This window comes from Dendrobates tinctorius, unplaced genomic scaffold (assembly GCF_039654945.1).
Source record: "Dendrobates tinctorius isolate UK_male_01 unplaced genomic scaffold, ASM3965494v1 ptg000003l, whole genome shotgun sequence".
Taxonomy (NCBI): domain Eukaryota; kingdom Metazoa; phylum Chordata; class Amphibia; order Anura; family Dendrobatidae; genus Dendrobates; species Dendrobates tinctorius.
In genome coordinates this window covers 56,851,887-56,877,833 of record NW_027361671.1, presented here as the reverse complement: position 1 = coordinate 56,877,833, position 25,947 = coordinate 56,851,887, and the positions used below count along the sequence as shown (strand labels likewise).

Here is a 25,947-nt window from a genome sequence, read left to right as displayed (position 1 = left end):
ACATTAGTATACATGGGGAGACTCAGGGGGCATTATTACATTACTATACATGGGGAGACTCAGGGGGCATTATTACATTACTATAAATGGGGAGACTCAGAGGCATTATTACATTACTATACATAGGGAGACTCAGGGGGCATTATTACATTACTATGCATGGGGAGACTCAGAGGCATTATTACATTATTATATTACTTACAATATTATAAATGGGGAGACTCAGAGGCATTATTACATTACTATACATTGGGAGACTCAGAGGCATTATTACATTATTACATTACTTTACTATACATGGGGAGACTCAGGGGGCATTATTACATTATTACATTACTATACATGGGGATACTCAGGGGGCATTATTATATTATTACATTACTTTACATGGGGAGACTCAGGAGGCTTTATTACATTACTATACATGGGGAGACTCAGGGGGCATTATTACATTACTATAAATGGGGAGACTCAGAGGCATTATTACATTACTATACATGGGGAGACTCAGGGGGCATTATTACATTACTATGCATGGGGAGACTCAGAGGCATTATTACATTATTACATTACTTACAATATTACATTATTTACAATACATGAAGAGACTCAGAGGCATTATTACATTACTATAAATGGGGATACTCAGGGGGCATTATTACATTACAATACATGGAGAGACTCAGGGGGCTTTATTACATTACTATACATGGGGAGACTCAGAGGCATTATTACATTATTATATTACTATACATGGGGAGACTCAGGGGGCATTATTACATTATTACATTACTATACATGGGGAGACTCAGGGGGCATTATTACATTACTATACATGGGAGACTCAGAGGCATTATTACATTACTATACATGGGGAGACTCAGGGGGCATTATTACATTACTATACATGGTAAGACTCAGGGGGCTTTATTACATTACTATACATGGGGAGACTCAGAGGCATTATTACATTACTATACATGGGGAGACTCAGAGGCATTATTACATTATTATATTACTATACATGGGGAGACTCAGGGGGCATTATTACATTATTACATTACTATACATGGGAGACTCAGAGGCATTATTACATTACTATACATGGGGAGACTCAGGGGGCATTATTACATTACTATACATGGGAAGACTCAGGGGGGTTTATTACATTACTATACATGGGGAGACTCAGAGGCATTATTACATTATTACATTACTATATATGGGGAGACTCAGAGGCATTATTACATTACTATACATGGGGAGACTCAGGAGGCATTATTACATTACTATACATGGGGAGACTCAGGAGGCATTATTACATTATCACATTACTATACATGGGGATACTCAGGGGGCATTATTACATTACTATACATGGAGAGACTCAGTGGGCTTTATTACATTAATATACATGGGGAGACTCAGAGGCATTATTACATTATTACATTACTATACATGGGGAGACTCAGGGGGCATTATTACATTACTATACATGGGGAGACTCAGAGGCATTATTACATTACTATACATTGGGAGACTCAGGGGGCATTATTACATTACTATACATGGGGAGACTCAGAGGCATTATTGCATTATTACATTACTATACATGGGGAGACTCAGGGGGCATTAATACATTACTATACATGGGGAGACTCAGGAAGCATTATTACATTATTATATTACTATACATGGGGAGACTCAGGGGGCTTTATTACATTACTATACATGGGGAGACTCAGAGGCATTATTTTTTATGTGGGAAACTTGTGGAAAACATTATTACTTTTGTTAATGCACTTGGTATATTACTAATTGCTTAACAGATACTAAGGAAATATTATTACTTTTAATGGCATTCAAGGGACAATATTACAAATCTATTGAGTGTATTGTATTTATCAAATGGGCACACAGGATACAATATTAATTTCTAGAGGAAAGGACAAACTGAGCATTTTAGTTCATTCACAGAGGGCATTAATATTTTCTAGGGTGCAATTGTTAGAGGTCATAAACGGGACATTTTACAATCTAAGGGGCACAGTGGTGGGTATTTTTACTATGGGACACTTAAGAACAGTACTGTTACAATGTCACACAGCAAGTCTAGTAATAGGAAGCAATATGGCTGCAGTGTGTGCAGGTTGAGAATAGATGGGGCCAGTAATGTAGATGTTAGAAGTCTAATGTGTCCTTGTAAACTCTGCAGAAGAATTGAGACTGAAAACAGTCGTAATGGTGGTTAGATGGAAAAATGAAAAAAGTGAACTACTTCATCAGAAAGAACGTAACCTGTAAGTCACTACTTATAACTGTACTGTAGTCTCTTAAAATGTTCTGCAGAACTCCTGCATATATACCACTATAGGAGGCTGGACAGACATCTGTCTGGGATGATTTAGTGAATCCTGCTTTGAGCAGGGGGTGGGACCAGATGACCCAGGAGGTCCCTTCCAACTCTACCATTCTATGATATAGTCAACGTATGGCAATAATATTGATCCTGGTCTTTATATAGTCATTTTTTCAGTAACAGCATGGTCATCTGTTGAGGTTCTCCTTTACACAGTATGATTATGGCGTAAAACCAAAGTTGCAAAAATGGCTGCCTAGGTTATGAGCTCACATAGATGTGTTTTTCCCCAGCCTGTGCTGAACCCCTAGCTATGCCTCTGTCTTGAACACAAAATTTTCTGGAGAATAACCTAATAATAAATTGGAGGAAGGTTTTCAATTGTTCAGCAGTGTCACAGTCAATTGTGAAGGGTCATTGAATAGTGTGAACACAAAGTGGTGCTCCAGTTTCCAACATAAAATATCCAAAACTTTGATTTGTAAAAAAAGACACAATATTGATTTACCTACTGCCACCCCAGCTTTGCCTCTCTCAAGCGCACCACTGCTCTCTGCTGACATGGCTGCAGCAGTGACATCACATTGAGAGCATGGCACTATTGCAGCCAGATCCTGAGCTGAGTCATTGACCGTAGCAGGCACATGCTATGACTTAAACATAGACTATTGAGGAGCAGCAGAGACACGGTGCTTGAGCAGCTGTGTGTAAATAACAATTATTTTGTTATTTTTATTTAGATCAAACTTTTGGAATTTTTTGCTTTAAATTTAAATGAACATTTAAACATTTCAGGATGTATTTTAATATACAATAGAGGGTATTAAAGGAAATGAAGAAAAAAAAAACATCTACACTGCCAATATTTTATTATAAAAATATCTCTTTAACACAAAATCTTGAAAAAATAAGTAATTTTTTCACAATAGGTTCCTAAATGTTCAGAGACTGGGCCTGCTGCAGTTGCAATGTAACTGTTACTTGGGCACTCAGCTCCATTGCAAATTAGGCTTATTAGCAACTGTAACAACCCTGATGGCATCGTTGCATGGCCGCCCATTCCCCACTCTCCAGCTTGCTCACTGCTCCAGGCCATGCTGTGATTTCTGCATAATGCCAGCTCCATGCTCTGTCCCTCTTATCTCCTGTCTGCTGTGTTCATGTTTCCTGACTGTGTGTATAGGGGGCGGCGTCTGAACTCTCTGCTTCTTATGGAGTCAGGGTGCAGCTGGCTAATGTGTCCCTGACCAATTACCTAGAGCCCTCTACTATTTAGGCCTACCCCACCCACTGGAACATTGCCGGAGCAATGTCTAAATTCAGTTAGTGCCTTGCTGCTGAGTAAGCCAGGCCCTGTCCTATGTCTCGCCTTCTCTGGAGGCTACACTCAGTGGCGGATTATAATGAGGTCAATCTGGGCGGTAGTTTGCTGTTTACCATGTGCTGCAGCCTGTATACCATGTGGTGCTGTATACCATGTGGTGCTGAATACCATGTGCCACTGCCTGTATACCATGTGCCGCTGCCTGTATACCATGTGCCGCTGCCTGTATACCATGTGCCGTTGGCTGTATACCATGTGCCGCTGCCTGTATACCATGTGCCGCTGCCTGTATACCATGTGCCGCTGCCTGTATACCATGTGGCTCTGTTATATACCATTGGGGTATATTATGTTCTATGGGGGAGGCTGTATTTTATAATATGGGGGGGCTACATTAATATGTAGTTTGACAAACAGTAGTTTGACAATAAATGGCTTCACCCAACCACTAACCATGAGTGGAGAAAAAGTTTTAGTGTTATCATTCATATTCTCTGAAAAAAGGCCAAGAAAGCAAAAATTCTGCAGGGGTATGTAAACTTTTGAGCACAACTGTACAATTGTTTACACTATTGCCATAAGTATTTAGTACTCTTTTACAGTGAGTAATACTCCTGTTTTGCATTATATAGACATACTTGGAGTCATCGGTGATGTTTTCATGATTGCCTATCTTCAGCACTCCTTGACTTAGCGTACCAGTAGATGTGTCGAGTGTTACCAGAGGCATGCCTTTTTTCCATGTCCATGAATCCATAATGTTTTTCAGTGGCACTGGTAAGTTAACTTCATCCTGGTCATCTATAAACTTAGAAAATGAGCCATGTTGTTGTTTGTATCAACAGTATTTAATAGATATACATAAAGAAAAAACATTAAAATTACATTTTTTAAGTGTTCATTTCGTAAGTCTTGGTATCTCTACCTGTATATCAAATATATGGATGCTCTATACTATACACTATCTTTGCACCAGCAGTGGACTTGTATTTACCGTATAACCATACTCCATTACTTCATTAATGTTTGTTTGTTAGGCAATCTCTGCAAGTGTTGCGGCTGTCGATGCAGCCGCGGTGACTCGGATACTCTATTAGCACACGAGTGTGCTCGGATAACTTCTTATTGCCGATGACACTCTATTACCACACGAGCGTGCTCAGAGCTCGCATAACACCTTATCTGAACGCGCTTGCTCATCGCTAATTATAAACTATCTGATACAAATTAATGAATGTTAAAAAGGAATTGTGCAATTAAATATTTTATGCATGCCGCAGTTTGAAAGAAATATAGAAAAAGTACCATTTGTAAATGATTCCACAAACCATCCTGGTCAGCATTTGAAAATGCAAATTTCTTCAAGTATGACTGTGATGAGACAAATGGAAGGTCATTACTTCTTCAGGTGGTAAGCAGAGATCCATGTAGTATCAATGAATCAGATGTGTCTGTCTAGTCTTATATTGCCAAAAGTTCATAAATTCCAAAAATGATTTTCTAAACTCACGCTGATCCCTTTGAGGAAGAGTGTCTCTGTCAGGAAGGTTGAAGCCATTCGGATTAAAGCAGCTGCCTGTTGTGAGAAACGAAATTCTGCTTCATTGTCTGCAGATATCGCATTTTCTGTAACAGGTAATTGTAAAAAATTTGTATGCACAAAATAGAGAACTAGTTATACTATGTTCTAGATACTTAATAATCTTTTAAAAATGGGCCAATGGGGATGCCAAAACTAAAACAAAAACATTCATCTACATATTCATCTACTGCTTGTCCTATGTTCTACTGCCGGTAAAATGCGCTGGTTTCCTGGCTTCTTCTTCCAGTGGGGGAGCACCATGTGTCCAATACAATCAATCAGGAGCTGCTGGTTAACTACAGCCATTATGTTACATCAGAGTTAGAAGATTGAAGGTACGTGCACACGTTGCAGATTTGGCTGCGGATTTTTCCGCGCAGATTTGGCTGAATCCGCAGGTAAAATGACCTGCGTTTTACCTGCGGATTTAGTGCAGATTTTGCCTGCGTTTTTACACCTGCGGATTCCTATAATGGAAGAGGTGTAAAAACGCTGCGGATTCAGCACAAAGAATTGACAAGCTGCGGAGAATAAACCGCTGCAAATCTGCACAGAATTTTCCGCAGCATGTGCGCAGCGGATTTGGTTTTCCATAGGTTTACATAGTAATATAGTTTTGAAGGCTGAAGGAAGACCTTATGTCCATCTCGTTCAGCCTATTTTTAGTGCAGCTGTTCTGCATTGTTGATCCTGGGGAAGGCAAAAAACCCACAGAGTAGAAGCCAGTTCTCTCCATAGGGAAAAAAATTCCTTCCTCTAAGCTGGGACAACCATCTACCTATAATATTATGTTATTCATAACCTTCTATACTGTTACTCACAAGAGAAGCATCCATTCCTTTCTTAAATTCATTCAGTGAGTTGGCCATCACCACTTCCTCAGGAAGAGAATTCCAGAGCCTCACTGCTCTTACCGTGAAGAACCCTCTTCTATGCTGGTGCAGAAATTGTCTTTCCTCCAAACGAAGAGAATGCCCCCTTGTTCTTGTCACAGTCCTTGGTACAAACAGTTCATTGGAGAGATCTCTGTATTGCCCTCTGATATACTTGTACATATATATTAGGTCTCCCCTAAGTCTTCTCTTTTCTAGAGTAAATAGACCTAATTTTCATAACCTTTCTGGGTAATGTAGTGAACCAACTCCATTTATCATTTTAGTAAAGAAAATAAAGGAACGGAACGTACAGGTTGTTTTCTCATCAATCCTCCCAGTCGATGGCCATGCCATCAGAAGATGGAATAGGATACTAGAGGTGAACAACTGGCTACGAAGGTGTTGCAGGCAGCAAGGATTTGGATTCTTGGACCATGGAGTGAATTACCTCTACGATGGATACACCTCACAAAACCTGGGAAACACACATTCACCAGAAGATTTGCCACACTCATCAGGAGGGCTTTAAACTAGAAGAAGAGGGGATGGGAGGAAAAACAGCAGTACATGGTACTGTACACCTTACGGAAAACTGCTGCGGATCTGCAGGGCCAAATCCGCAACGTGTGCACATACCCATAGTCTCCTTCTTTCCTCCTTCCCAAATGCAATGTTAATGCTGCAGCCAATCAAGGGATGCTGATTAGCTGTATTGGTCATCTGCTGGAAGAGAATGCCAGGATACTAGCAGGAGACATCAGGGGTAGAACAGAAGAGTGTGGAATTGAGCATGTGATTTTTTTGGTCCCAAGTTGGAGGTATAATACCTTAAATAGAATAAGTGATAAGTGATGTTGTTTGAGGGAACCTGACCAGTCAAACTCCCTCAAATCTTGAAAACCATACTCAAAAATGGGTCTCTGTAAAGCCCCAAGTAAAAAGAATGGCAGTTAAATAAATGTATCACTGCTTCACTCCATATATTCACATTATTGTAACATTTACAGAAATTAATTACTGTCTGCTCTCTCATTTTAAGGGTAGGCTCAAATGAGTGTATAAAAAAAATCGCTTAGCATTTCATCCAGAAAACTCTGACGATTGTGTTCTCACTAGTCTTCCGTCCATATGAAATCTCTATTTACAGCAGCAGCCATTAATCTTTTACAGGACCATTTACAGTTTCCTATGTTACAGAATTGCAATATACCTGTAAAAATTGGATGCTATACTGTTTCTCCGTATGGAATCTGATTTTTTTTTTATGCACCCAAAGACATGAATGGGTGCGTCTCATCCGATTTATGGAAGAAACTAGTGCATGCTCAGATTTTTCTCACATGCAGATTCGGTCAGGGAAAAAAAAAATCGCTCATCTGCACTGCCCCAATGAATATCATTGATCCGAGTGCTGTCTCTTTTTCACCAACAGCACTCGGACCGAAAATACGGTTGTGTGAGTGAGCCCTAACAGAGATTTTCTATTTTACACTCTTGAGCCTGGCTCCCATAGTGCAGTTTTTATGCATAATCATAATCAGGAGTTAATCCCACTAAGTGGAAGAACACATCTCGTCTTTCTAGATCCAATCTTAGCCAAAGATTACTGTACATACCGCATGCAAAAACTTCACAGCCAACATTATTGCTAATTAGATGTTACCTTGTTATAGGAGAAGAAATCAAATAATGGATCAATGAGCTCCACATTATTAATGTCTTCTTCTTTCACAGATACAGCCCTTGCAGATGCTCGGGTGTCCTTTTCAAAAATGTTTATTAAGTTGTGCATCATAAATAGCTCATTCTGAGGAGAGAAATATACAGCATATAGTGCATATTTGGACAGTAATGTAAACTTGTCAATGTAATGCACCTATGTGATGAGTACATTTTATCATTAATTAAAATAAAAAGTTTTACTTTTATTAAGATTTAACCTATAACAGTGAAATAAAATGGAAACGAACCAGTCATCATTCCCTCACATTTTCTACGAGAAGTCATTTGTGATATGTTTATAAGACATTATAATCATTTTCTACAAGAAGTCATTTGTGATATGTTTATAAGACATTATAATCATACCTAACAGACCGAACATTTAGTGTCTCCCTCTCACACACCACCTCCTCACCTCGCCCCCTGTCTGTCGGTGTTCCCCAAGGCTCTGTCCTAGGACCCCTACTATTCTCCATCTATACCTTCGGCTTGGGACAGCTCATAGAATCCCACGGTTTGCAGTATCACCTCTATGCCGATGACATGCAGATCTACCTATCTGGACCCGACCTCGCCTCCTTACTGACTGAAATTCCACAATGTCTGTCTACTATCTCAGCCTTCTCTGCTCGCTTTCTCAAACTGAACATGGACAAAACAGAATTCATCATCTTTCCCCCATCTCACTCTACCCCTCCACCAGACCTATCCATCAATGTCAACAGCTGCTCTCTTTCCCCAGTCCCGTATGCTCGGTGCCTTGGGATGATCCTCGACTCTGCGCTCTCTTTCAAACCACATATAAACCACATATCCAAGCCCTTGCCTCCTCCTGCCGCCTCAAACTCAAAAATATTTCCCGGATCCGCTCATTCCTCAACCATGAAACCACAAAAACACTAGCGCATGCTCTTATCATCTCCCGCCTTGACTACTACAACCTCCTACTCTCTGGCCTTCCCTCTAGCACTCTGGCTCCGCTCCAGTCCATCCTACACTCTGCTGCCCGACTAATCCACCTGTCTCACCGCTATTACCCAGCCTCCCCCCTATGCCAGGCCCTTCACTGGCTTCCTATCGCCCAGAGGCTCCAATTCAAAACCCTAACCATGACATACAAAGCCATCCACAACCTGTCTCCTCCATACATCTGTGACATGGTCTCTAGCTACCTACCCGCATGCAACCTTCGATCATCTCAAGATATCCTTCTCTACTCCCCCCTTATCTCTTCTTCCCACAACCTCATACAAGACTTCTCCCGCGCTTCCCCCATACTCTGGAACTCCCTGCCGCAACACATCAGACTCTCATCATCAACGGAAACCTTTAAGAAGAACCTGAAGACCCACCTGTTCCGACAAGCCTACAGTCTGCAATGATCCTCGGTCTACTGAACCACAGCATGACCTGCTCTACCCTCTCCTACTGTATCCTCACCCATCCCTGTAGACTGTGAGCCCTCGCAGGCAGGGTCCCCTCTCCTTATGTACTTGTGTGTCCCTTGCCTTACACATGTTTACTTTACTTGTCTATATTTCCCCTTTTCACTTGTAAAGCGCCATGGAAAAATGGCGCTATATAAATGCATAATAATAATAATAATAATAATAATAATCCATGGATATGATTTGTTTAGGAGGAATCGTAAAAAAAGGAAAGGAGGTGGAGTCTGTCTATATATAAAGTCCACTTTGAAGCCCACACTAAGAGAAGATATACAAGAGGGAAATGAAGAGGTGGAGTCTCTATAGGTGGAGATACAAGGAGGGAAAAGTAATAAAATCCTCATAGGGATTTGTTATAAGCCACCAAATATAAGATAAGCCACTGAAAATCTATTATTGAGACAAATAGACAAAGCAGCAAATCACAATGAGGTGATTATTATGGGGGACTTCAACTACCACAACATAGACTGGGAACTGAAACCTGCGTATCTCAGAAAGGAAACCAATTTCTGTCAGTGACCAAGGATCATAGAATCATAGAATCGTAGAGTTGGAAGGGACCTCCTGGGCCATCTGTTGCAACCCCCTGCTCAAAGCAGGATTCGCTAAATTATCCCAGTCAGATGTCTGTCCAGCCTCTGTTTGAAGACTTCCATTGAAAAAAAAGTTTTTTCTAATATCTAATCTGTGTCTCCTCCCATTCAGTTTCATCCCATTGCTTCTAGTCTTTCCTTGTGCAAATGAGAATAAAGATGATCCTTCTACAATGTGACAGCCCTTTAGATATTTTTAGACAGCTATTAAGTCTCCTCTCAGTCTTCTCTTTTGCAAACTAAACATTCCCAAATCCTGCAACCTTTCCTCATAAGACAGGGTTTGCAGATAATTATCTGTCACAACTTGTGCAGGGCCCAACTAGAGGGACAGCCCTTCTGGACTTAATTTTAAGCAACAGGCCAGATAGAATAACAGAAGTACGAGTCGATGGGCACCTAGGGAACAGTGACCACAATATAATACAATTCCACTTGCCCTTCAGTAAGGTGCCCTGGAAGGGGGTTACAAAAACGCTGTATTTCAGGAAAGCAAAGTTTGATCAGCTTAGAGAAGACCTTCACCGAATTGATTGGGACAATATCCTCAAAAATAGGAGCACAGAAAATAAATGGGAAATATTTAAATCAGTTTTACACACCCACTGCGAGCTAGCCATACCGTACAGATATAAAAGGGCTAGGAACAGGAGAACACCAATGTGGCTAAATAAGGATGTAAAAAGGGCAATAAAGAACAAGAACAAGGCATTTAAGAAGCTAAAACAAGAAGGCAATGAAGAAGCATTAAAAAGTTATAGAGAAAAAAATAAAATGTGTAAAAAACAAATACATTTAGCAAAAGTGGAAACTGAGAGACTCATTGCTAAGGAAAGTAAAACAAATCCCAAACTATTCTTTAACCCCTTCACCCCCAAGGGTGGTTTGCACGTTCATGACCGGGCCAATTTTTACAATTCTGACCACTGTACCTTTATGAGGTCATAACTCTGGAGCGCTTCCATGGATCCCGGTGATTCTGACATTGTTTTCTCGTGACATATTGTACTTCATGTTAGTGGTAAAATTTCATTCAAATAACTTGCGTTTATTTGTGAAAAAAATGGAAATTTGGCAAAAATTTTGAAAATTTCGCAATTTTCCAACTTTGAATTTTTATGCCCTTAAATCACAGAGATACGGCACACAAGAAACTTGATAACTAACATTTCCCACATGTTTACTTTACATCAGCACAATTTTGGAACCAAAATTTGTTTTGTTAGGAAGTTATAAGGGTTAAAAGTTGACCAGTGATTTCTCATTTTTACAACACCATTTTATGTTTAGGACCACATCACATTTGAAGCCACTTTGAGGGGTCTATATGATAGAAAATACCCAAAAGTGACACCATTCTAAAAACTGCACCCCTTAAGGTGCTCAAAACCACATTCAAGAAGTTTATTAACCCTTTAGGTGCGTCACAGGAATTTTTTTGAATATTTAAAAAAGAATGAACATCTAACTTTTTTTCACAAAAAAAATACTTCAGGTTCAATTTTTTTTATTTTACCAAGGGTAACAGGAGAAATTGGACTGCAAAAGTTATTGTGCAATTTGTCCTGAGTACACTGATACCTGATTTGTGGGGGGAAACGACTGTTTCGGCGCATGGCAGAGCTCAGAATGGAAGGAGCGCCGTTTGACTTTTTCAATGCAAAATTGGCTGGAATTCAGATCGGACACCATGTCACGTTTGGAGAGTCCCTGATGTACCTAAACAGTGGAAACCCCCTACAAGTGACCCTATTTTGGAAACTAGACCCCCCAAGGAACTTATCTAGATATGTGGTGAGAACTTTAAACCCACAAGGGCTTTACAGAAGTTTATAACGTACAGCGGTACAAGTAAAAAATCATATTTTTTCCACAAAAATGATCTTTTCACCCCAATTTTTATTTTCCCAAGGGTAACAGGACCCTAAAAGTTATTGTGCAATTTGTCCTGAGTACGCTGATACCCCACATGTGGGGGTAAACCACTATTTGGGCGCACGGCAGAGTTCGGAAGGGAAGTAGCGCCATTTGATGTTTTTGGCTGGAATTGAGATCAGACACCATGTCGCGATTGGAAAACCCCTGATGTACCAAAACAGTGGAAACCCCCCACAAATGACAACATTTTGGAAACTAGACCCCCTAAGGAACTTATCTAGATGTGTGGTGAGAACTTTGAACCCCCAAGGGCTTCACAGAAGTTTATAACATACAGCTGTACAATTAAAAAATCATATTTTTTCCACAAAAATGATCTTTTCACCCTCAATTCTTATTTTTCCAAGGGTAACAGGACCCTAAAAGTTATTGTGCAATTTGTCCTGAGTACGCTGATACCCCACATGTGGGGGTAAACCACTATTTGGGAGCATGGCAGAGCTCGGAAGGGAAGCAGCGCCATTTGACGTTTTTGGCTGGAATTGAGATCGGACACCATGTCGCGATTGGAAAACCCCTGATGTATCAAAACAGTGGAAACCCCCCACAAATGACCCCATTTTGAAAACTAGACCCCCTAAGGAACTTATCTAGATGTGAGGTGAGCACTTTGAACCCCCAAGGGCTTCACAGAAGTTTATAATGCCAGGGCATGAAAATAAAAAAATCGTATTTTTTCCACAAACATGATCAATTAGTCCCCAATTTTTTTATTTTCCCAAGGGTAACAGGAGAAATTGAACCCCAAAAGTTGTTGTCTAATTTGTCCTGAGTACGCTGACACCCCATATGTGGGAGAAAACTACTGTATGGACACACGTCAGGGCTCGGAAGGGAAGTAGTGACGTTTTGGATTGCAGACTTTGATGGAATGGTCTGCGGGTGTCATGTTGCCTTTGGAGAGCCCCTAATGTACCTAAACAGTGGAAACACCCACAAATGACCCCATTTTGGAAACGATAACCCCTAAGGAACTTATCTAGATGTGTGGTGAGCACTTTGAACCCCCAAGGGCTTCACAGAAGTTTATAATGCCCGGGCATGAAAATAAAAAAATCGTATTTTTTCCACAAACATGATCAATTAGTCCCCAATTTTTTTATTTTCCCAAGGGTAACAGGAGAAATTGAACCCCAAAAGTTGTTGTCCAACTTTTTCTGAGTACGCTGACGCCCCATATGTGGGAGAAAACTACTGTATGGACACACGTCGGGGCTCGGAAGGGAAGCAGTGACGTTTTGGAATGCAGACTTTGAGGGAATGTTCTGCGGGTGTCATGTTGCCTTTGGAGAGCCCCTAATGTACCTAAACAGTGGAAACCCCCCACAAATGACCCCATTTTGAAAACTAGACCCCCTAAGGAACTTATCTAGATGTGAGGTGAGCACTTTGAACCCCCAAGGGCTTCACAGAAGTTTATAATGCCAGGGAATGAAAATAAAAAAATCGTATTTTTTCCACAAACATGATCAATGAGAGCCCCTGATGTACCTAAACTATTGAAACTCCCCACAAGTGACTCCATTTTGGACACTAGACCCCCCACGGAACTTATCTAGATGTGTGGTGAGCACTTTGAACCCCCAAGTGCTTCACAGAAGTTTATAACGCTCGGACGTGAAAATAAAATCATTTTTTTCCACAAAAATGATATTTTTGCCCCCAATTTTTTATTTTCCTAAGGGGAACAGGAGAAATTGGACCCCAAAAATTGTTTTGCAATTTGTCCTGAGTAGGCTGATACCCTACATGTGGGGGTAAAACACTGTTTGGGCGCATGGCAGAGCTTGGAAGGGAAGGAGCACCATTTGACGTTTTCAACTCAGAATTGGCTGGAATTGAGATCAGGCGCAATGTTGCATTTGGAGAGCCCCTGATGTGCCCAAACAGTGGAAACCCCCAATTCTAACTCGAACCCGAACCCCAACACACCCCTAACCCTAATCTCAGCCCTAACCCTAACCCTAACCCTAGCCCTAACCCTAACCCTAACCCTAGCCCTAACCCTAGCCCTAACCCTACGCTAACCCTAACCCTAACCCTAGCCCTAACCCTAGCCCTAACCCTAACCCTAATGGAAAAATGGAAATAAATACATTTTTTTTATTTTATTATTTTTCCCTAACTAAGGGGGTGATAATGGGGGGTTTGATTTACTATTTATGGCGGTTTTTATGTTTGGCAGCTGTCGCACGCTAAAAGACGCATTTTATTGTAAAAATAGTTTTTGCATCACCACATATTGAGAGCTATAATTTTTCCGTAGTTTGACCCACCGAGTCATGTGAGGTCTTATTTTTTGCGGGACGAGTTGACGTTTTTATTGGTACCATTTTCGGGCACGTGACATTTTTTGATCGCTTTTTATTCCGATTTTTGGGACGCAGAATGAACAAAAACCAGCTTTTCAAGAATTTCTTTTGGGGGAGTGCGTTTACACCGTTCTGTGTGCGGTAAAATTGATAAAGCAGTTTTATTCTTCGGGTCAGTACGGTTACAGCGATACCTCATTTAGGTATTTTTTTATGTTTTGTCGGTTTTATGCAATGAAAACTATTTTATATAAAAAATAATTATTTTTGCATCGCTTTATTCTGCGAGCTATAACTTTTTTATTTTTTCGCTGATGATGCTGTGTGGCAGCTCTTTTTTGCGAGACAAGATGACGTTTTCAGCGGTACCATGGATATTTATATGCGTCTTTTTGATCGCGCGTTATTACACTTTTTGTTTGGCGGTATGATAATAAATCATTATTTTTTGCTTCGTTTTTTATTTTTATTTTTTAAGGGGTTCTCTAAAGGGTTTAACTAAAGGGACAGTTTTATAGGCCGGGTCGTTACGGACGCGGCGATACCTAATATGTGTACTTTTATTGTTTTGTATTTTTTTATTTCCAAAAAATGGATTTATTTGGGGGAATATATTTTTTTTTTCTAATTTATTTGGCGATTTTTAAAAAAATTATTTTAACACTTTTTTTTATTTTTTTTTAACTTTATTAAATAGTCCCAGGTGGGACATCACTGTCCTGTGATAGATCGCTGATCTGTCACATCACAGATCACTGTGACAGATCAGCGATCTGTCACAGGCAGTGCCGAAGGCTTCCTCATGCCTGTGCTTTGCAGGCACTGAGGAAGCCAGCTTCCTGCAGGACCTCCGAAGGCCCCCGTCGCCATCTTGGATTCGGGGGCCTGCAGGAAAGGAGCCCCCCGCAGCAGCACTGCACATTGCGCTGCCGTGGGGGGCTGTTATGATTGAGTCACCGTAGGAGGCAAAAATAGAAATGCTAGCTAAGTCCAGAAAACCAGAGAAGTTAGCAGCTATCGGATTGCAGACCTCTGAACCTATCAACACAACTAGCAGTAGCTGTGGGGGGCTCCTACGATGCCCTAGGCCCCTCGATCACAGCCGGAGGACTACATAGCCTAAAGACAGAAAGGGAAATCTAAACTGCCCCAGAGCAGACCCCAAAGCAAAAGGCAGCCCCCCACATATAATGACGGTGAAGCAAGAAGAAAGAACAAAACACAGACAGAAAGATAGACTGAGCAAAGATGGGGCCCAAGCTAGCTTAGATAAGAAAGGACAGGAAGGCTGCTGTCTGCAATCCGTGAAAACCCCTATGAAAATAAGAGCCAACAAACTGACAGTAAAAAATGCCCTGAAGATGCTAGGCTTCAAAAAAGGCTGTCAGTACTCAGGAATATTCTGAAGACAGAGCAACCGGCAAAAGGAGATTCAGCTCACCCCAGCAGGAAATGGCAGAATCCAGAAAAGCAAGGAAAACAAAACACTAATGCAAAAAGGCAAAGCAGAAATCTTAGCTTTAGATGAGCAGGAATCAGACTGGTTTCCTAGAAGTCCACAGAGAAATCACCCGCAGGCCAGAAGGGCGTCGGCAGCCTTATATCCAGTCATTAACTCCACTCAGCCAGTCATCATCATCAGCCCCAGGTGTTTGACAATCAGGCTCACTACCTTTCTTCACCAGAAGAGGGAGTTCCTCGGGCCTCAGTAGTGAAGGGGAAAATGAACTCACAACAGTACCTCCCCCTTGAGGAGGGGTCACCGAACCCTCAACCACGCCACCAGGGCGATCAGGGTGAGCCCGATGAAAGGCACACACCAATCTTTTGGCATGAATATCAGAGGCAGAGACCCAGGAATTATCCTCCTGACCATAACCCTTCCACTTAACCAAATACTGGAGTCTCCGTCTAGCCAGACGGGAATCCAGTACTTTCTCTACCTCATATTCCATGTTACCTTCAACCAATACAGGGTCTGGAGGTGCAACCCCCGGAACAACAGGTTCAACAAACCTCTTCAACAAAGATTTATGGAACACATTATGGATTTTAAATGTGACAGGAAGAGCCAAACGAAAAGAGACCGGATTAATAATCTCCAAAATCTTGTAAGGTCCAATAAATCTAGGCTTAAACTTAGGAGAAGCCACCTTCATAGCAATATTTTTTGATGATAACCACACCATATCACCAACCTTAAACTGGGGACCAATGGTCCTATGTCGGTTGGAAAACCGCTGGGCTTTTTCCTGGGAGAGAGATAACTTATCCACCACTTGGTCCCAGATCTGGTGCATTCTCTCCACCACAGTGTCAACACCTGGGCAGGCAGAGGGCTCCACCTGCCCTGAAGAAAATCGAGGATGAAACCCAAAGTTACAAAAAAAAGGTGACATCAAAGTGGCAGAACCAGCTCTATTATTTAAAGCAAATTCGGCCAAGGGCAAAAATGAAACCCAATCATCCTGATTAGCAGAAATAAAACATCTCAAATATGACTCCAAGGTCTGGTTTGTTCTCTCTGTCTGCCCATTGGTCTGAGGGTGAAAAGCAGAGGAGAAGGACAACTGAATTCCCAGCTTGGAACAGAAAGTTCTCCAAAATCTAGACACAAACTGGACTCCTCTGTCAGATACAATGTTCTCAGGAATCCCGTGCAAGCGAACCACCTGTTGTAAAAACAGGGGCACCAATTCAGAGGAAGACGGCAACTTAGGGAGTGGTACAAGATGAACCATCTTAGAGAACCTATCACAAATCACCCAAATAACAGTCATCCTTTGAGAGACAGGCATATCAGAGATGAAATCCATTGAAATATGGGTCCATGGCCTCTTGGGGACAGGCAAAGGCATCAACAACCCACTAGAGCGAGAACACGATTTAGACCGGGAGCACGTCCCACAGGACTGCACAAAATTCCTGACATCACGAGACAAGGAGGGCCACCAAAAAGACCGACTCACCAGATCTCTAGTACCAAAAATACCTGGATGACCAGCCAAAGCAGAGCAATGAACTTCAGACATCACTCTCTTCTTCCACTGGTCAGGAACATACAACTTTCCACTGGGACAACGCTCAGGTTTGTCCTCCTGGAACTCTTCCAGAGCACGTCTCAAATCGGGCGAGATGGCAGAAAGAACTACCCCTTCGCCTAAGATGGTAGCAGGCTTGGTCACCACAGGAGAATCAGCAAAGAAGCTCCTAGAGAGGGCGTCAGCCTTGACATTCTTAGTTCCAGGAAGAAAAGAAACCACAAAATCAAAACGTGTAAAAAACAAGGCCCACCTAGCCTGTCTAGGGTTCAAGCGCTTAGCTGACTCTAGGTATATCAAATTCTTGTGGTCAGTGAGGACCACGACTTGATGCTTAGCTCCCTCCAACCAATGTCTCCACTCCTCAAATGCCCTTTTCATGGCCAACAGTTCCCTATTCCCCACATCATAGTTACGTTCAGATGGAGAGAACTTTCGGGAAAAGAAAGCACAGGGATTCATTTTAGATGTTACAGGATCCTTTTGGGACAAAACAGCTCCTGCACCAATCTCAGAAGCATCCACCTCTACCTGGAACGGAAGTGAGACATCAGGTTGCCGCAAAACCGGGGCGGAGGTGAATCTTCGCTTCAGCTCCTGAAAGGAAGAAACAGCCTCCGGAGACCAATTTAACACATCTGCACCCTTCTTAGGCTGGTTTCACATTTGCGTTTTTTAGCGCTGGAAAAAAACGCATACCTGCGCATGCGTTTTTTCCCCTATATTTAACATGGGTGCGCATACCTGCGCGCTGGTAAGCGCATGTATGCGATTTTCATGCGCTGCGTTTTTTTGGGGTGTGCGTTGGTATTTTCCAGATGCAGCATGTTGCATTTTTTGGCCCTGCACGTTTTGCGCTAAAAATGGCCATTATAGCCTATGGATGCGCATATGTGCGCACTGGCATGCTCATGTATGCGTTTTTTTGCATATGCGTTTTTTTTTTTAACCATTGAATTTAGGGGTTTGGGTTAGAGTTAGGGTTAGTTAAGGGGGTTTAGGGTTAGGGTTAGGGTCAGGGTCAGGGTTAGGGTTGGGGTTTGGGTCAGGGTTAGGGTTAAGTATGGTTTTGTTAAGGGTTAGGGTCAGGGTTAGGGTCAGGATTAGGGTTAAGTATGGTTTTGTTAAGGGTTAGGGTCAGGGTTAGGGTTAGGGTTAGGGTTAGGGTCAGGGTTAGGGTTAGGGTTGGGGTCAGGGTTAGGGTTAGGGTCAGGGTTAGGGTTAAGTATGGTTTTGTTAAGGGTTAGGGTCAGGGTTAGGGTCAGGATTAGGGTTAAGTATGGTTTTGTTAAGGGTTAGGGTCAGGGTTAGGGTTAGGGTTAGGGTCAGGGTTAGGGTTAGGGTTAGGGTTAGGGTCAGGGTTAGGGTTAGGGTTAGGGTTAGTTAGGGTTTAGGGTTTGGGTTAGGGTTAAGTATGATTTGGTTAAGGGTTAGGGTCAGGGTTAGGGTTAGGGTCAGGGTTAGGGTTAGGGTTAGGGTCAGGGTTAGGGTTAGTAAAGTCATGGTTTGGGTAGTGTGAGGGGCCACCTAAAAATGTTGGAAAAAAACGCAAACGCGGTAAAAACGCACTAAAAACGCATACAAACGCATAAAAACGCTGCGTTTTTTTCATGCATGCTCATAAAAATGCTTGAAAAAAACGCAGCAGTTGTATGCTTATGTATGCGTTTTTTCAATGCGTTTTTTTGCGGGAAAAACGCGCTGCAAAAAAAAGCAAGTGTGAAACTAGCCTTAGTCAAATCAGTCAATGGCTTGGCAATACTAGAAAATTTTGCTATAAATTTCCGATAAAAATTAGCAAAACCCAAAAACTTCTGGAGGGCCTTCAAAGAAGTGGGCTGAACCCAATCGTAAATGGCCTGTACCTTGGCCAGGTCCATTTCAATAGTTGACGGGGACAAAATAAATCCCAAAAAAGAAATCCTCTGTACTCCAAAAAGGCATTTAGATCCTTTGACATACAGGGAATTCTCCCTCAAGATCCGGAACACAGTCCGAATATGTTCCACATGAGAATCCCAATCCTTGAAGAAGATCAAAATATCATCCAGATAGATAATCAAAAATTTATCGACAAAATCTCGGAAAATATCGTTCATGAAGCACTGGAAGACAGAAGGGGCATTAGTGAGCCCAAAAGGCATCACCAGGTACTCAAAATGTCCCTCCGGAGTATTAAACGCCGTCTTCCATTCATCCCCATGCTTAATTCGAATAAGATTATACGCCCCCCTGAGGTCAAGCTTGGTAGACCAGCAAGCACCTTTAACTCTGGAGAATAGATCAGAAATCAGGGGTAACGGATACTGATATTCAACAGTAATTTTGTTGAGAGCACGATAATCAATACAAGGTCTTAATGATCCATCCTTTTTGGCTACAAAAAAAAACCCGGCACCTAAGGGTGACGAGGATGGTCTAATATGACCCTTCTCCAATGCCTCCTTAATATAGGATCGCATAGCCTCGTGCTCGGGTACAGATAAATTGAAGAGCCGACCCTTGGGAAATTTACACCCCGGGCTCAGTTCAATTGCACAGTCATAACTCCTATGAGGAGGCAGAGACGCAGACTCATTCTCACTAAATACATCATAAAAGTCCGCCAAATAATCAGGAACATCATGCGACTGAGGAGAGGTGGAAAACACCAGAGCCTCACTAAAGGCACACCGACAACCCTAACTCGCCACAGACACAGATTTCCAATCCAAAACTGGATTATGAATTTGTAACCAGGGAAACCCCAGAACAATAGTATCATGCAGATTATGTAACACCAAAAACCTGCAATTTTCTTGATGGTCTGGGGCGACCCGCATTACCACCTGGGTCCAAAACTGAGGTTTATTTTTAGCCAAAGGAGTAGCATCAATCCCCCTCAAAGGGATAGGCGTCTGAAGAGGTGTCATCGGAAATCCACGTTTAGCAAAATCCAAGTCCACTAGGTTTAGAGCTGCTCCCGAATCCACAAAAGCCTTGGCGGAAAATGTGGACAGGGAGCAGATCAGAGTAATAGCCAGAAGAAACTTAGGTTGAACACCACCAACAGAAAACGTGTGTGCAAAACGTTTCTCGCGTTTAGGACAGACAGAAATAATATGCGAGGCATCTCCACAGAAAAAACACAACTTATTACGCCTTCTGACCTCCTGACGCTGCTCTCTGGAAAAAACTCTATCACATTGCATAGGTTCAGACATCTGTTCAACAGGTGGCAACACCTCTCGTGCAGCTCTGCGTTCGCGCAAACGCCGATCAACCTGAATGGCTAATGACATAGAATCGTCAAGACCAGAGGGAACAGGAAATCCCACAATAGTATCTTTTACGGCTTCTGACAACCCCTTCCGAAAGAGAGCAGCCAAGGCATTATCATTCCAGGTAGTAAGTACTGCCCACTTTCGGAATTTTTGACAGTACAATTCTGCAGAATCACGACCCTGGTTCAATGCCAGCAGGGTCTTTTCAGCCTGATCAATGGCATTAGGTTCATCATACAACAACCCCAAGGCCTGAAAAAATGCGTTCACATTAGTCAGAATAGGATCATCTGGTTTCAAAGAAAACGCCCAATCCTGGGGATCGCCACGCAGCAAAGAGATGACAATTTTAACCTGCTGCGCGGAGCTCCCTGACGAGTTATGCTTCAAGGCAAAAAATAATTTACAATTATTTTTGAAATTCAAAAATTTAGACCGATCCCCAAAAAATACCTCAGGTGTAGGAATCTTTGGTTCAGCAGCATGTGAATGAGCAAGGTAGGCGGAAATTCCCCGCACTTCCGCAGCGAGCTGCTCCACACGATCAGACAATTGCTTTATCTCCATTGAGAGAAAAAAAAATTCCCCCTATGGCCTCAGAGATATAGAGGAAAAAATATACACACCTTTTTTTTTTTTTACAATTCTTTCCTGCAATTGAGTACCCTAGGATCTGCGGTATGGCGGGTGATTCTGTTATGATTGAGTCACCGTAGGAGGCAAAAATAGAAATGCTAGCTAAGTCCAGAAAACCAGAGAAGTTGGCAGCTATCGGATTGCAGACCCCTGAACCTATCAACACAACTAGCATTAGCCGTGGGGGGCTCCTACGATGCCCTAGGCCCCTCGATCACAGCCGGAGGACTACATAGCCTAAAGACAGAAAGGGAAATCTAAACTGCCCCAGAGCAGACCCCAAAGCAAAAGGCAGCCCCCCACATATAATGACGGTGAAGCAAGAAGAAAGAACAAAACACAGACAGAAAGATAGACTGAGCAAAGATGGGGCCCAATCTAGCTTAGATAAGAAAGGACAGGAAGGCTGCTGTCTGCAATCCGTGAAAACCCCTATGAAAATAAGAGCCAACAAACTGACAGTAAAAAATGCCCTGAAGACACTAGGCTTCAAAAAAGGCTGTCAGTACTCAGGAATATTCTGAAGACAGAGCAACCGGCAAAAGGAGATTCAGCTCACCCCAGCAGGGAATGGCAGAATCCAGAAAAGCAAGGAAAACAAAACACTAATGCAAAAAGGCAAAGCAGAAATCTTAGCTTTAGATGAGCAGGAATCAGACTGGTTTCCTAGAAGTCCACAGAGAAATCACCCACAGGCCAGAAGGGCGTCAGCAGCCTTATATCCAGTCATTAACTCCACTCAGCCAGTCATCATCATCAGCCCCAGGTGTTTGACAATCAGGCTCACTACCTTTCTTCACCAGAAGAGGGAGTTCCTCGGGCCTCAGTAGTGAAGGGGAAAATGAACTCACAACAGGGAAGCACGGAGGGAGCCCCCTCCCTGCCGATGCTTCCCTTTAACCCCTGGTACACCGCGATCGTGTTTGATCGCGGTGTGCAAGGGGTTAACGTGTCGGGGGCGGTCCGTGACCGCCCCTGACACATTGTGCCGGGTGTCAGCTGTGATAATCAGCTGACACCCGGCCGCGATCAGCGGCGCTCACCACGTGGGCGCCGCTGATCGCGGTAGACGTACTATCCCGTCCATGGGCATAGGGGCCCGGGTCCCATGGACGGGATAGTACGTCTGATGTCAGAAAGGGGTTAATTATATTAACAGTAAAATGATTATAATTGATGGTGTCGGCCCTTTAATGAACAATGAGGGTGAAATCATAGAGAGCGATGTGGGAAAAGCAAATGTTTTAAACACTTTTTTCTCAACAGCGTTCACACAGGAAAAGGATTTGTCAGGGGAAATGCAGAGTGATAATGTAAACTCCCCATTAAGTATTACCTGCCTAACCCAGGAAGTAGTGCAGAAGTGCCTTAGTAAGATTAAAATTGACAAATCACCAGGCCCTGATGGCATTCACCCTCGGGTATTAAGGGAGTTAAGTAATGTGATAGACAGGCCTTTATTCCTTATATTTAAAGACTCTACAGAAACAGGGTCTGTTCCTTTTGATTGGCGGCAAGCAAATGTGGTACCAATATTCAAATAGGGGTGTAAAAGGGAACCTGGAAACTATAGGCCGGTAAGCTTAACATCTGTTGTGGATAAAATTTTTGAAGGGTTTCTAAGGGATACCATTATGGAATATCTCAATGTTAATAAATGTTTAACTCCATATCAACATGGATTTATGAAGGATCGCTCCTGTCAAACTAACCTGATCAGCTTCTATGAGGATGTAAGCTCTCAAATGGACCAAGGAGAATCATTGGATGTCATTTATCTCGACTTCTCTAAAGCATTTGACACTGTCCCACATAAAAGATTTGTAATTAAGAGAAGAAAGCTTGGGCTAGGGGGAAATGTGTGTAGATGGGTAGGTAGCTGGCTTAGTGATAGAAAACAAAGAGTGGTTATTAATGGTGCATACTCAGATTGGGCCAGGGTTACTAGTGGGGTACCACAGGGTTGTGTATTGGGCCCCCTACTATTTAATATATTTATTAATGATCTAGTGGATGGCTTACACAGTAAAATATCAGTATTTGCAGATGATACAAAACTATGTAAGGTAGTTAACACAAAGGAGGACAGTTTGCAACTACAGACAGATCTGAGTAAATTGGAGAATTGGGCTGAAAAATGGCAAATGAGGTTTAACACAGATAAGTGTTGGGTTATGCACATGGGAAGGAGAAACAGATGCTACAATTACTTACTAAATGGGAAACTGCTTGGGAAATCAGACATGGAAAAAGACTTAGGCATCTTAGTCAATAAGAAGCTAAATTGGAGTGCCCAGTGTCAGGCAGCTGCCACCAAAGCAAACAGGGTCATGGGATGCATTAGAAGAGGTCTGGGGACACGAGATGAAAACATAATTCTCCCTCTGTACAAATCACTCGTCAGACCACACTTGGAGTATTGTGTGCAATTTTGGACGCCGGTGCTCAAGAAAGACATTACTGAACTTGAAAGGGTTCAAAGGCGGGCTACTAAAATGATAAATGGAGTTGGTTCACTACAATACCCAGAAAGGTTATCAAAATTAGGTCTATTTACTCTAGAAAAGAGAAGACTTAGGGAAGACCTAATATATTTGTACAAGTATATCAGAGGGCAATACAGAGATCTCTCCAATGAACTGTTTGTACCAAGGACTGTGACAAGAACAAGGGGGCATTCTCTTCGTTTGGAGGAAAGACAATTTCTGCACCAGCATAGAAGAGGGTTCTTCACGGTAAGAGCAGTGAGGCTCTGGAATTCTCTTCCTGAGGAAGTGGTGATGGCCAACTCACTGCATGTATTTAAGAAAGGAATAGATGCTTTTCTTGTGAGTAACAGTATAGAAGGTTACGAATAACATAATATTATAGGTAGATGGTTGACCCAGCTTAGGGGAAGGAATTTTTTTCCCTATGGAGAAAATTGGCTTCTACTCTGTGGGTTTTTTGCCTTCCCCAGGATCAACAATGCAGAACAGTTGCACTAAAAATAGGCTGAACTAGATGGACATAATGTCTTCCTTCAGCCTTCAAAACTATGTTACTATGTTACTATGTAATAATGAGTAAATGAATGAAAGCAGACCCTTTTCTCTTATATCAGACATTTTCAGGTGGATCATAAGGACTACAATATACAAAACTAAAAAATAATCAACAATAGTGCAAAGAAAAAGTGGAAAAATTGTCCACAGCCATAATAGGGTCACTTTTGGAAACGGATTTATTACTATGGACGACTGCTCCTCAATTCTCACGTTAAATTTGATAAATCTCTTCAGTGATTAATTCCTTTTAAAGTTTTTGTAAATCTACAGTTTTCGATATTGAAATTGCAAATTTTTGTGTTTCCGTGCGGTCGACGCACACGTCAAATCGCCGCATGTGGACGCATCAGCATACAACGCATGTCCCTGTGTACCCAATGTTAAAGATAGGTATGCAGGGTAACGCAGGATGCATACAGAAGTAGGCAGAGTGTAGGCGGAGCTTCAGGGAGGAAGAAAGGAGGAAGTAGGCAGCCATCCGCAGCCCTCCTCAACGCAAATGTGAAACCAGCCTATGAGGTCTCTGACAGGGAGTGTACCAAGTTAGCATAGTGAGACTTATAGTCCATGGAATGCTCCTCTGAGAATTTAAATATACAAGTATCCAATTCAGAGAGGAAAAGGATTTGAAGTCTAGTGCCACCTATTTGATGTATCAATCCTTAAAGTCAATATAGACCCTTTAAAGTGCTTTTATGGTGCTCTGAAGATTACCTTGTGAGCACTGGCCCTTTGCTAAAGATAATATCACTAAATAAAAAGGACCAATTCTCTGAGACCAAGAAACAAAATCGAATACTCTAAGGAGCAAAAAATGACCACTTTTGAAATGAGTGGGCTTTTTTTGTGGTTTTATTTATGGGCTGTGCCTAATTTTATAGCTTAAATTGAAGGGGCTGATTTGTTAAAAAAGGTGTGCTGTTTTTAGAATAAAAAGGCAATGATTTTTCTAACATTATGCCACATCTTCAAAGTTAAGTAATTGTTCATCTACTTGTAGCTTCTTTTCTTTGCCTGTGTTCAGTTCTCCGTGTACGCTCAACTAGAAGTCTACAGTTCTTTGGGCACACCATAGAAATTATTCTGAGGCCAATGTTACATCTGTTCAGCCCATGAATATGAATACTAAGAATACAGATAATAAATTGGAAATGTTTAAGAACATCCTAAATAGGCACTGTGAGCGGTTTATTCCTTGTGGGATTAAAAGAACAAGAAATAGGAAAAACCTAATGTGGCTAAACAAAGAAGAAAGAGGGGCAATTACCAGTAAAAAGAAAGCATTTAAACTACTAAAGCAGGATGGCACCGTTGAAGCTCTAAAAAAAATATAGGGAGAAAAATACTTTATCTAAAAAACTAATTAAAGCTGCCAAAAAGGAAACAGAGAAGCACATTGCTAAGGAAAGTAAAACTAAATGTAATCCCAAACTGTTTTTCAACTATATCAAAAGTAAAAGAATCATAAGTGAAAGTGTAGGCCCCTTCAAAAATTGTGAGGAAAGAATGGTTGTAGATGACAAGGAAAAAGCTAATGTATTAAACACCTTCTTCACGATATTCACGGTGGAAAATGAATTGCTAGGTGAAATGCAGAGAGACAAAGAAAACCCTATATTAAGGGTCACCAATATAACCCAAGAAGAGGTGCGAAACTGACTAAATAAGATTAAAATAGATAAATCTCTGGATCCGGATGGCATACACTACTAAGATAACTAAGTAATATAATAGACAAACCATTACTTCTTATATTTAGGGACACTATAGCGACGGGGTCTGTTCCACAGGACTGGTGCATAGC

General features: G+C 41.8%; 1 protein-coding gene across 3 annotated transcripts in view; it reads right to left on the bottom strand.

Moving 5' to 3' along the window:
* LVRN (laeverin) overlaps positions 1–25,947 on the bottom strand; it is a 225,498-nt gene that overhangs the window by 88,472 nt on the left and 111,079 nt on the right. For all 3 annotated transcript variants that reach the window (XR_012221962.1, XM_073553307.1, XM_073553353.1), the window contains exons 7-10: positions 7,804–7,947; positions 5,194–5,259; positions 4,989–5,054; positions 4,322–4,491 (exon numbers count right to left, since the gene is read on the bottom strand). Coding sequence is in view for 2 of the 3 variants with exons in the window: in XM_073553307.1 (XP_073409408.1) it covers positions 4,322–4,491; positions 4,989–5,054; positions 5,194–5,259; positions 7,804–7,947 (446 nt within the window). In the remaining variant the exon portion in view is untranslated. The remainder of the gene's footprint in view (positions 1–4,321; positions 4,492–4,988; positions 5,055–5,193; positions 5,260–7,803; positions 7,948–25,947) is intronic.